The 13,096-nt window shown below is 35.3% G+C and overlaps 1 protein-coding gene across 1 annotated transcript in view; it reads left to right on the top strand.

The window, feature by feature from the left end:
• The window catches only part of unc13c (unc-13 homolog C (C. elegans)), a 169,000-nt gene that overhangs the window by 91,865 nt on the left and 64,039 nt on the right, over positions 1–13,096 (top strand). The window contains exon 18 of the mRNA XM_016546895.1: positions 9,471–9,604. Within this exon, the coding sequence (XP_016402381.1) occupies positions 9,471–9,604 (134 nt within the window). The remainder of the gene's footprint in view (positions 1–9,470; positions 9,605–13,096) is intronic.

The following is a 13,096-nucleotide window of genomic DNA, read 5'->3' as shown; positions in this document are numbered from 1 at the left end:
GTCAGCTTGGCTAGCAGCTTCGCGGCTTGCACTTGGGGGGCCGGCAGCGGAATGCGTTGAGCGGCGGCGGCACTCAGGGCCGCGAGTCCCTGCTCCGTCTCTCCTTGACGGGTGGCGAGGTGCTCAACAATTGGTTGCTGGTGGATGCTAACCTCGGTGAGCCGCTGGAGGATTTCGTCCATGGTGGGGGAGGAGCGCTCGCCTGTGACAGAACCTGGAGACAAAAACAAGGAAAAAAGGTGAGGTGAAGAAGATCGCTTGTCGGTGATTCTTCACTGATTTGCCTGCATTCTCCACCAGTGTAATGGGGTGAAGAATTACACGACAAGTAATCTCAATCAATACCCCGGAGGGTGGATTTATTGGGGTGATGGGTGTTAGTGAGAAAGGTCCAGGTAGGTGCTCCGGTGCCGTGAGTGCTCTCTTCCGTCTTCCCAGTGCAGAGGGTCCGTGCAGTGCTCCTGTGGGGCTGGTCGGTCACACGCTGCTTTCTGTGGGAAAAATGAGAGGGCGAGTTAGTGCTCAGTCTCATGGAGGAATCTCCTACATGGCAGGGCTTGCGTGGCTTATGTAGCCGCCGCCTGATGAGGTGCAGCTGTGACCGATCAGCCTGTGATGATGATGGCCAGGTGCTCCTCGCTTGTTTCCAGGGCGACGCTGATGAAGCTTCGGGACACTCGTCACAGCTATTATAGTATTTATTATTATTTGTAAATATAGATTTCATTTGTATATTTTCAGATTTCAATTTATTACAAAGTTTTAGTAATTTTTAGTGCTTTTGTCATTTTTATTAGTATTTAATTTTTTTTTAATTTAGCTTTAATTTATTTTTATTTCAGTTTTAATTTTAGTAATTTTATACTGTTGTAGTATTCATTAATATTTATTAATATATCTTTTAGTTTTTTATATTTTCATGTTTTAATGTAAGTTTTAGTAAATTTGTTATGTGCATTTGTCATTATTATTAGTTTTTCATTTTCAATTTATCTTTAAGTTTTTATTTATTATTATATTATGTTTGATTTTTATTAATATAGCTTTTTTATATTTTCAGTTTTCATTTTAACTTTAGTTTTTTTAGTAATTTTGCTGTGCTTTTGTCATTTTTATTAGTTTTTCACTTTTTAAACATTTAAATTGAGCTTTAATTTAGTTTTATTTCAGTTTTAGTAATTTTAGTAGTTCAACTTATTTTATTTCAGTTAGTTGGCAAAATTTGTAATTTTTGTTTAAAGGGGTCATATGATGCTGCTAAAAAGAACATTGCTGACTCTTAATATATATAAAGAATATCTCTTTGGATTTGAGACTTTAGTCTTTGCAACTTTACAGATCTTCTTTATGCACCAAGAGCTTGTAACACTCCAAAGAGAAAGGAAATATTGAAATCGCATCATATGACCCCTTTAAGTTTTTTTTATTTCAGCTTTATTGGAATTAACAAAAACTATTTTTAATAGTTAGTTTTAATAACATTGATCCTGTCCCGCAGAAATCCTCATGTTTCTGTGTTTACACTGTACGTTTATTGAGCTCTGCAGAGCAGGACTGTCAGCATCACTTCAGTCTATAAGACAGATGCTCGTCCACAGCCACTGAACTCAAACGTGTAGCTCATGCGCGAGCAGACAGCAGTAGCGCCCAAAGAACGTTCATCAGCCCTAAACAACAGTGCAGATTTCCCAAACACAACGCAGCTAAAATTACCAGAGTTTAACTCTCGCTAGTGGAGCGGTTTTATTTTTAGTGGCTTTTGGAGCAGAACTGACCCATCTTCTTCTGTAAATGAGGCAAAGGCCCCATGGAGAGGAAAACAGGGTTTTATTTGGTGCACATGGAATGTTCCTCCTCTGGATGTCTTATATATAAAATATAGCAGCATCAGGTGGGTTGGTATGTTATATAATCATGTCAAAAAGCTCTTAAGACACGTGCGCGGGAAACAACCAAATCCTGTTAGTGTGATGTGAGTGAAGGAGATCCGTGGAAACATGAGGACTGGAAAAGAACAAAGATGCATGGTTGGTGGAAATAAGATGAGACGCAGTGAGTCAGAACAACTGGCAGAAAATTTACAGAGATAAAGAGATTAAAAAACTGACAGAAAATACTTCAGTGAATTTCACAAAACCAGTCAAGGACATGTACGGGTCATATTTCATCTTCCAAAAAAAGAATGTATAAATCTCACACACTACTCCAACTTACATCATCGGAAAACGTTATTTGCAAAATGTTTTATTTTGTGTGTGTTGTAAGTGTTTTAAGGAAGGACGATTGACCGAAATGTTGCAAATAAAATTTTGTTTTTAGTTTGCGTAGTGTGCAGGATTAATACCGATTAAAAATTCATATGGATTCATAATTTGGGTGTGTGAGTCACTATATTTTCAGTTTGAACTTCCACAAAAAAGGGGGAAAATAATTTGATTTTGCATAAAGAAATTAATCCTATTTTATTATTTTCATGACATAAGTATGAAATTAAATTCATAATTATAGTAATATATAATAATTATTATTATATAATGTTATAATGATGACTTTTAATAATTATATATTATTTAGTCATATTTTTGTACCACTTTAATGCTGATTTATATATTTTTTTAAATAATACTTTATTACAGTCATATAGTGTTTTCAGACATTATATTTTCTTTTTGACCTTCCAACAAACCTTCTTTTTGACCTTCCCCATAAATGAATAAATTCGATTTTGCATAAAAAATTAAAGGCTATTTTTTTATTATTTTCTTGACAATTTTTCACATTTTTATTGTTCCTAAGTATGAAATTTAATTCATAATTATAATAATATATAATAATTCATAATTAAGTAATATTAAATAATGGTGCAATGATGAAATTGTCAATAATTATATATTGTCATATTTGTTGTACCACTTTAATGCTGATATAAAGTAAAAATCTGGATGCATTACAGTAATGAGAAGTGCTTAATTGTCATGAATCTAATGTCACAATACAATAAATAAATAAATACAAAAGGTTAATGGGATTAAAATAGGCATCTTTCTTTATTCAAAATATTATTTCTTTTTTGTTTTTCTATTGGATGAATTTGGATGAAATATAGTCTGTTGTTCCCAAGAGATTCAGCTATTTATGATTAACCACTTTACATTTGCGTTTATGATCTATAAATAAATAAACTGCACATATTGCAGAAGAAGCAATTAGCAGAGCGGGTAGCTGTGATTTACACGATGCACGTTAAACTCACACCTGAAGCAGCATCATCAGAAACATGCAATAATGCGAAGCCCTCAAAGCACCCTTTAATTAGAGTTAAGAGTTAATTATAGTCATATGCAGAGGACCGGCGTGTGTTTTAGATGATTAGAGATATACTGTATTTTACATCTAAATACCATGAGCTTCAAGGAACGTTCATCAGAAACATACCCAACCCACAAATTCATGTTTTTAATGCTAAAATGCAGATTATCTTTTAGTAGAGGTGTAAATGTAAAAGTTTTTGAGAAAAAGACCCTGATAATCTCAGGTGTCTCCTTTAGAGTTTCAGAAGAAACCTCAGCAGTGTCTCAAACTGTGCTCAGATGTTGTCAAGGATTGTAAACCACTGTTTCATGTTGACTTTTAGTCTCATGAGCAATAAAAAAGCAAGCTAAAATAAGGCTTGAGGTGAGATCTGCGTGAAGATCTTCAGAGCTCAGGATGAAATGACTCCAGACCTGCTGCAGGGCCTCATTTCACCACAGACAATCACCAAACATGATTCTGTTGAGGGCAGAAAATAACCACAGAAAAGACCGAGAGTGTTTGGAGTGGCCCATCTTCATCCAGAGGGGAGGATGAGGACGGAAGAGTCCATTGTGTGTCAGTGGAGGGTGAATCTGACAGGAGGATCAGCACAAAGAACATCATGATATCTCCATGTATGTCATCACACTGATTTGTGTCAAGGTGGATTCAATTTTGCATAAAAGCATCTTCCAAATGCATGAATATAAATGTAATGTAATGGCTTAGTTTCTTGTAGCTGTCCAACATCAAACACTTTTTGCAACTGGATAAATTAGAAAGGGATTATATCATAATGTTTTACGATTCTTTTTTCCATTTATTTACAGTTTTTTTTTTCTAATCCAAAGACAGACATTTGGCTTTTGTAATCAATAACATATAATAATTTGTTCTGAAATGGCTTTCTTTTGTAGTTAATGTCACTTCAGCCAATTAATGCCAAACTCCTAATTCCAGACCGCCTACTTTTCACGATCTAGTAAAATCATGTTCCTACCTACATAATTGAATGTTAATGTTAATGTTAATGAAAGAACATGCATTGATTAAATATACACAAGAAGACAAGGAAAGGAAATAGAACAGTAAAACAATATGATATAAACCCTTTCTCATTTAATCCATTCTAACTTCAGTCCGTGCATCTTTTTTTCAAGTTGACAGAACTAATTTGTAGATACAATTGAGAAAATTATCTGTATCTAATTTTTTATTCAAAATACACAACCTACAGAAACGCATGCACGCTTAATAAGGATAAAATATTTATCTTTCCAAAATCCTCTTCTTATGCACTGGAACACAATCAGTTCTCTTATACCATCTGATGCACACACACACACGCGCGCGCGCCCTGAGGAAAATCCATCCCTCATTTAATCTCACCTTTGCAGCTAAGTGGAGTGACTCAGCTGCATGAGAATTGGTCAGGCTTTTGTCTTAAATCACTAAACTGTCCCTCGCATGGTAAATTATATCTAGTTAAACATTGTCTGCATGAAAATAACTATTTTTCCAGCACTCTTTTTCAGCTTGTAAAAGCTTCATTGTAAAGTAATAGAGCAGAAAATGCAGTCTATTGCAAGTGAATGGGATTTGATGATGGTGACACATCTTGCCTGCTGAACAAGCAAAGACTAATTATATATTTCTCAGTGTTCTTTATAATAAGATTTGCCGTGTTCTTTCTGAGGGAATTCTCAGAGAAAAAGAAAAGCATATTGACACTTGTAATGAATCGGGAAGATTTCTGTGCGCTTTACAGTTCTGATTTATAAGAACCTGTCAGTGGCAGCATGTACGTGAAGGAAACTGAGAAGCGACATCATTAAAAGTAAGAATAGTGCTAACTTGTAAAATGCAAGCTAGGGAAGCTATTTTTAGGTGACTATTTATGTCGCCTATAGCTGAGCAGGTTGGTAGTGCTCATTAAACCGTTCATCTTCATTACCTGCTCAAACTCACTGCCGTGTGACAGGAATTTTCCAGAAGTTTCCCAGGTGCAAAGCATTAAGCGCATCTGAGCTCCAGACGAAGACGAGTCAGTGTTTTACATCAACACGGTCTAGCGATTGTATATTCATAACTCCAGAATGGGTATTGTTTCCATTTAATGTTCAGCTAACATGTCAACAACATCTCAACAACAGTGACCAACAAAAAAAGACACTATGAAATTGCCATAAAAGCAGCTCATACTACTAACGCACACTATATTTCAGTCTTATAGTCTTTGTTTGAATACTGTGTGTGTGTGTGTGTGTGTGTGTGTGTGTGTGTGTGTGTGTGTGTGTTGTCCTTTGTCTTGTGGTGATGACCTCACTCTTGTCTCAGTGTGATGACAAGCAGATGTGGGCACTCTTTCTTGTCATTGTTGCCGTGAACTTGCATTAGAGATGTAACATACACACACAAACACACAGTCACAGAGTAAATAAACCAAGATCAATGTAAAGTTAAATGATCCAAACAGATGTTTAGGAGGAATTAATTGAATAACTAGATGCTTATATTTTCTGAAGAACTTGTGATTTGTGTTTACTTGTGCAAATCCTGGTGTTGTAGTTTTAGGATGTTGTGGGTCATTGCCAGGGTGTTTCTATGTATCTCCAAAGGCATTCAGGGCAATGCAATGTGGTTGCTAGGAGTTTCTATGCAGTTACTAGGGTGTTGCTATGTGGTTGCTGTACAGAGTCACTTGTGTTTTAGCACTATATATGTTACTCCTCATCATTCATATATATAATGTAACGAATCCTGCTGTTCCACATTCATAACAGGAATCAAGGACAGGTGTTTCTCTCATTCTACAGATGCAGCAGTAGAGGAATGTGAGCTGGTGTTGTGCTCTTGCTCTGACTCTAATCTAATTCAGCACATATTACTCAACGCCCTCAAGGAGCTGCTTTTTCCTTCAGTAAAACTGTGTTTCGCACGCTCACATGCCACATACAGACCCATATACACAACACAGACGTCAGCATGAAAGTCTCTTTTATGAGTCACTTATTAGGCTCCAACAGAGCTTATATGTGCATGTGTGTTCAGTGTATTACTGCTGGACTTACTGTAAATGTAGACTTGTACACACACACAGGTCTTAGTGTTCAACTGTGCGGTGCTTAAGACAAGACAACTGAATAATAAAACACTCGCTGCTGTGGCCTTTATAGGAAGCAACCATGCTTGAGAGAAAGGGAGAAAAATCCTTTCTATTGTACAAAAACACAGCAGTTTATTTTTTTCTTGTGTGTACCACAGGACGTGATTTGGCATAGAGCATGTTTAGTGCATGTTACATAATCCATGATGAATTTTTGCCCTGTTTAGTAAAAGCTGAATTTACTGTTTTAATATGTTTCTGTAAACTGATCCTTAAAAAGACACATGCTGAGAAATCATATTTCTTACAAGTCCTTCTGACATCAAACATATCACACCCTGACATCACACCCCCCTTTAAAATAATCACATTTTGTTGCTTTGCAGCCTGAAATGAAGACGAACACAGTTTTTTTTTGCAGCTGTGTTTACAGCTGTGTGCAATATTAAATGTGAAGTATTAATTTCTTTCAAGAAAATTACAGTCTTTAACCCTAAATATAAACTAAATTATGGCACAAAATTTTTTTTTAATTAATTAATTAATAAAAACATGACTAGAATTATAATTGAATGGAATTGTAAATGGATAATTATAAAATGATTAAAAATGATGAAATTATGCAAAATTGTCCCACTAAAACTCTTGAAGATTTGTAATGCTCATAATGCAGCAAATCAGACTCCACTGCATATTGCAGCACCATGGACAGCGAAACAACACAGTTAATAATGTTTCAGCACCATGGACAGTGAAGCAGCACCTTGAATGAAGCTTCAGTACCATGGACAGCTCCAACTCATACATTTCCCACAGTACTACTGAATATAATTCTAGAAGTTCCAGAGACCAGAGAATTCCAAAGCTCTCATGTTTCACTGAGAATTGTCTTGCCTTGGAAAACAGCCCAGAGAGATGCCCGAAATAAACCTGGCATGATGCCCAGTTGTCCATCAAATAAGCCTGGCCTGATGTCAGACAGAAGTGCATTGTGGGAGAGGCAGTGGGAGAGAAGTGAGAGTGCTTATTTTACCATCCAGATCCATGATAAACAAACATTCCCCCAGAGTAAACTCTGACCTGTGTGCCAAGAGATGGTGGCACCTGTAATTCAGCCAATCACACTCACGGTGTAATAGCTGGTGTCTATAGATGCACATTGAATGTTGATTTCTTTGGATTTAGGTGACTTTCATATAGCAGCAAGGTTGTCAGTCCTGTTTGGAACAATACAAGTGGTTCTCTGTATTATTTTTCTGTTATTTCAGTGCATCTTTAATATGCTTGTGTTTGTCTAGAATGTAAGTATAGCTATAAAAGCATGTTGAATTCCTGTTTATGCATTTGGCAGATGCTTTTATCCAATGTGGCTTACATGCATTTAAGGTTTGTATTTTGTTCAGTTTATGCATTTCATGGGAATCGAACTCATGACCTTGGTGTTGCTATTTATAAGGGTCAAGAAAGTCTTGAGAGCAAGTTTAGCAGACATGTGCTGTTTGAATGTGCTTACAGTGTACTTCTGATATAAGTGCATGTTCCACAGCTTAATCTCTGTTAAACACTAATGTTGTAGCTGTCAAACTTTCTCAGGTTATGAGAAATGGCAGAAATGCAGTCGTAGTGCGAGACAAAACTCCTGTTAAGTGTTTGAGGAAGGACTATGAGGAGGAAAAAAACGAATTTGAACAAAAATGTCAGACAGTTTAGAGAAAAAATTCCTTGAACTAGCACTTTTTTCTATCATAGTACACAGTCCTGGTTTTATTTTGCACAATTCATGAATCTTTTTATTTGGCCTTGGCTTGTGAGCCTTTACCCTTTCCTTTTTTTTTTTTTTAAGTACACATACTGGACCCTGAAAAACAGTCTAGTTTGTCTTTGCAATCATTTATCAAAATGTATTTGTTCCACCCCTGAAATGACCTTCCTTTCCTCCTGATGTCACCAGGCTGCACAGATTATTGGATATGCCAACAGCCAAAAAGCTTTTAAGGCATTATTTTAGTAAACCTGATTCATGTGATGCCCATTATTCCCCAGTATTTTATTTTACCTTTTATTTTATTCTATTTTACTATTTACCTTTGTTAAACATCCTGTTCAACTTGGCTTCACGTGTTGGATGTCATGGGTTGTTGTCATGTCATTTTGACTTTTAAGATTCAATGCAACATCGTGATATATCCTAATATTGTCCTTCACTGTGATTACAGGCATTATCTATGAGTTACAGCAGTAGTTCTCAACCTTTTTGACTCCAAGATGTCCCACTTTCCACAACATTATAGTCAAGTGACTAATAGGTTTCCTCTGGTACATCTGCATTAATGATTGTTTTCAAAACTTTTTTATTTTTTTTAATTTACAGAAACTTGGCGTGTCTATAGATTAAAATAAGTAGCTATTTAAAATAATTAAACTTCAGGAGCTGAATGTGCCTCAGGGGTCCCATTGTTAACCAATGATTTACTGCATAAGGATTAAGGATAAGGATTTTACTTACAAATTCTACCCAAAAAAAAATATTTTAGAGCTTGGCCAAAAAAGGAAATATCTTGATTTTTATTTGTTTTAACTTATTTTAAAACTTATGTCTTATTTTAAATCATTTTATGCCACCTTGAGGCCTCCTGGTTAAGAACTACTGAGTTGGTTACCAGTCTAAACAGATAACATTCTATTCTACTAGTCTACTGTTGTACATAGACTAGTAGGATCCTGAACACTGACTGTGTGAGAGTAGCTTTAATAAATGGTTTGGCTGGAGTTGTTGCGGAACTCAGGATTTACATAATTAATGAAGACATTAATGAGCTTAAAGGGCAGGAAACACTAAATATGAATGTGCTGTGTATAAATTATTTTAATCAGAGACCAGAGTCCTGTGTGCATGTGTGTTTGCACCACCTAATAAAATGTGTCTTATGAAACAGAAACACTTAACCAGAGTGCCGAGTGTTCAAATTGTCCTCTGTCCCATCAGTTAACCAGACTGAATTATTTAAACTCCAAACACGTGGGAGAAGGAGAGATTTTCATTATCTGTATCAATCTTCTGTCTTTCCAGGCTAAGAAGCAGGATCTGCTGCGTGAGGAACAGGGTCCGTCCATCAAGAACCTGGACTTCTGGCCCAAACTGATCACGCTGATGGTGTCTATTATTGATGAGGACAGAATGGCCTACACACCCATCATTAACCAGTGCGTATCACACACACACACAAACGCATTGTGAAGCCATCCGAATGTATCTGTACCATATGTTGCTGTGTTCTTTCCACAGGAAAAAAAAATTGCAAGGAGATCTCTTATATGTAATATCTTAAATATAATATATCAGTTTTTTTATTAATTTAATTTTAAAGCTGTGCATTCTAACTGATTGAATGTTTTCAATCTGAGACTCAACTGAGACTCAGTCTCAAACATCTGAGACAAAGTTAATACTTCAATTAAACATAACTAAGAATCCCTTCTGACAGTCTTCTGAGATATAAAACAGCAACGTCTGAGCAATAAAAGCTTTCCTTTATATGAAGATTTGATTTTGGGATGTTCTGAACATATCCATAGATTGCAGTATTTCATAAGCACGTTGCAATGAAATGCAATATGTGACGTGTGTGTGTGTGTGTGTGTCCGCAAAACAGACATCGATAGCCATTTCTCCAACAGAAATTCACAGGCAGGCATTAGTTGTGAATAATTCAGCATCCTGGACAAACCCAGAGAAGAATCGTCTTTCCCTCGATTTGTTTTTCTTCCGCTTCAAGCGTTTCTGTTTATTCAACTCTCTCTTATCTTTTATCTCACCTTTTGCAGTAGTCTGTTTGTGTGAGATGTTACTGGACTTATAGTGTCATTAGTTCTGGTCTCGATTAAACACACTGAAGAGGAAAACTAGATTTTCTTAGGGAATCATGCTGCCCTAAGAAACTTTAGCCAAAATATGTTGTTTCTGTGTTTTGTTTCTAAGTTTTAGGATGAAACTCAGCATCATACTCACTCTAATGTAAGATTACGTTGCAGCAACAAACCAATCAAGTCAAGTCAAGTCAAGTTTACAGTACAAGATTATGATATGCATTATTTGAATGCTTGGCCAAAGAGATTTGTCTTTAATCTAGATTTAAACAGAGAGAGTGTGTCTGAACCCCGAACATTATCAGGAATCACAGTTCAGTATGCAAATATTACAATGACATCATGTCTTATTTCGAATGATGAAAATTCCATCAAGTCAATGTGAGATTTTTAAACTTTAATCTTACTTTTATTAAGGTATAAAGGTTACAACATCTAAAATCAGATGGTACATTAAGGTTTTTCATAGAAAATAAAGTATGAATAGAGTCTGTGGGTTCAGAGATTGGTGCTGAATTATTTGTTATTTGTTTAGAACAAACTCTGAGCAGAATATTGGAGGAATATCAGTACAGCGCTGCCACACAAACTCTGAAATAAAATAAATAAATCTTTGTTTCAACAGGCAGCAAAAAACAAATCCAATCCAAACCACATTCATATATAGCTTGAACTCCAAATAAATCAGATTTTTGGAAATGGATTGGATTTCAGGTTTTGAAATATTAGGGATGCCAAATTTTTCAAATGTCATGCACAAAGTATCATCTCATGCTGCGCCTGAATTCACTGTTTTCCATTGTAATGTGGAACTTGTGTGCAATTTTACACACAGCATATGCATGACTATGTGAATTACAGCAATGCCTCAAAAGCTCACACTACTGTTCAAAAGTTTGGGGTTGGTAAGATTTTTTAATGCTTTTGAAAGGTCTCTTCTGCAAGGCTGCATTTACTTGACCAAAAATACAGTAAAAACAGTAATATTGTGAAATATTATTAGAATTTCAAGTGAGTGTTTTCTATGTGAATATATTGTAAAATGTAATTTATTGCTGTGATCAAAGCTGAATTTTCAGCATCATTACTCCAGTCTTCAGTGTCACATGATCTTCAGATATAATTCTAATATGCTGATTTGCTGCTCAAGAAACATTTCTGATTATTATTCAATGTTGAAAACAGTTGTGCTGCCGAATATGTTTGTGGAAACTGTGATACATTGTATTTTTCAGGATTCTTTGATGAATAGAAAGTTCAAAAGAACAGCATTTATTTGAAATCTTTTGCAACATCATAAATGTCTTTACCGCCACTCTTGATCAATTTAATCAGTCCTTGCCGAATAAAAGTATTAATTTCTTTTAAAAGAATTCTTACCAATCCCAAACTTTTAAATGGTCTCATGCAATGAGTTCAGGGCAAGGAGACTTCAGACTTTCCATTCTCTATTTCCACACTACAACTACTTAAAGTCAACATGACTTTGTTTATTTCCTTATTACATGTTCCTGGTCTTATTATGAACAATTCATCGCTATGTGCTGTTATAAGAAACAATGTTTGTCTTCATAATCTTTCATCATAATAATAATGACATCCTCTGCATTCTTCCTCCCTGCAGATAAAATCAGTTTAGCAAAATGGCCTGTGAACGATGTTTCATGCTGAATTTAAGTCACTGCTGTACAGTAGCAGCTGCCTATATTATCTGAACAATTGGATCTGTTTTATCATTTGCAAAATTACAGTGTGTTGGACGGTCAGTCCTAAAGATTTGAAAACCAGATTGGATTCACAGCAGAGAGTGATCAAGAGAGAGAGACGCTCCCTAAATTAATAGTAGTAAATGACTCCGGTTAGGAACACGTCCTTCCATCCCTATGAGAGAGTTCATGATCATTATGTGTTCATCTGCATCCATATGTGTCCATCTCTGAGAGCTTCTTCTGTCCCTCCTAAAGCAATTAAACCGAGTTGGGTCTGTTGTAGATTTTGATCAGTGGGGGAGAGCAGAGAGCTGATCGCTTCACTCGCTGATACGGTACGGCGGCGGTTGCCATGGAAACAGCTTGCTCTATGGGTAGTACAGTGAAATTGGTGTCCATAAGCAGAATGTGCTCGCATGTGAAAAAACACACACGTCTAAAACAGGACGAGACCCTCTTACACCCCTCTCTTCTCTCTGTCAAAGTAATGGAAGGACGTGTTCCTAACCAGAGTCATGTCATATGATCAGTCACATTTGTGTTAGGTATGCATGTGTTTTTTAGAGGGTTTGTGTGTTGAGTAGCAGATGGAGTGAAGAGCAGACCTAGACCTCTAGAACTGAAACTGCTGGATTTATTACGATATTTATTTCATTTCAAACGCTTACTTATTATTTATTCTTCATTTTTTCTTTCTTTCTTTCTTTAGCAATTTTTAAATAAAAATTAATTCTAATAAAAAGTCATCAAAATATATATTTAGCAAATTTATTACTACATTCATTTCAAACATTTATTATTCTTTCTTTCTTTCATTATGAGTTTATAAATAAAAAATAATTCTAATAAAAAAGACATGATACTATATATTTTAACAAAATTAATTTCAAACACTTATTTATTCTGTCTTTCTTTCTTTCGTTCTTTCTTTCTTTTGGAGTTTATAAATTAAATAATTCTAATAAAAAGTCATTAAAATATATATTTAGCTAATTTAATATTATATTTATTATTCATTTTTACATTTAATGTTTTATTTATTTATTTATGGATTTTTTATTAAACATAATTCCAATAAAAAGTCATTAAAATTTTTTTAATATATATATATATATATATA

This window comes from Sinocyclocheilus rhinocerous, unplaced genomic scaffold (assembly GCF_001515625.1).
Source record: "Sinocyclocheilus rhinocerous isolate Xijiao unplaced genomic scaffold, SAMN03320098_v1.1 scaffold942, whole genome shotgun sequence".
NCBI classification, from domain to species: Eukaryota; Metazoa; Chordata; class Actinopteri; order Cypriniformes; family Cyprinidae; genus Sinocyclocheilus; species Sinocyclocheilus rhinocerous.
This window is presented reverse-complemented; position numbering and strand designations above follow the sequence as displayed.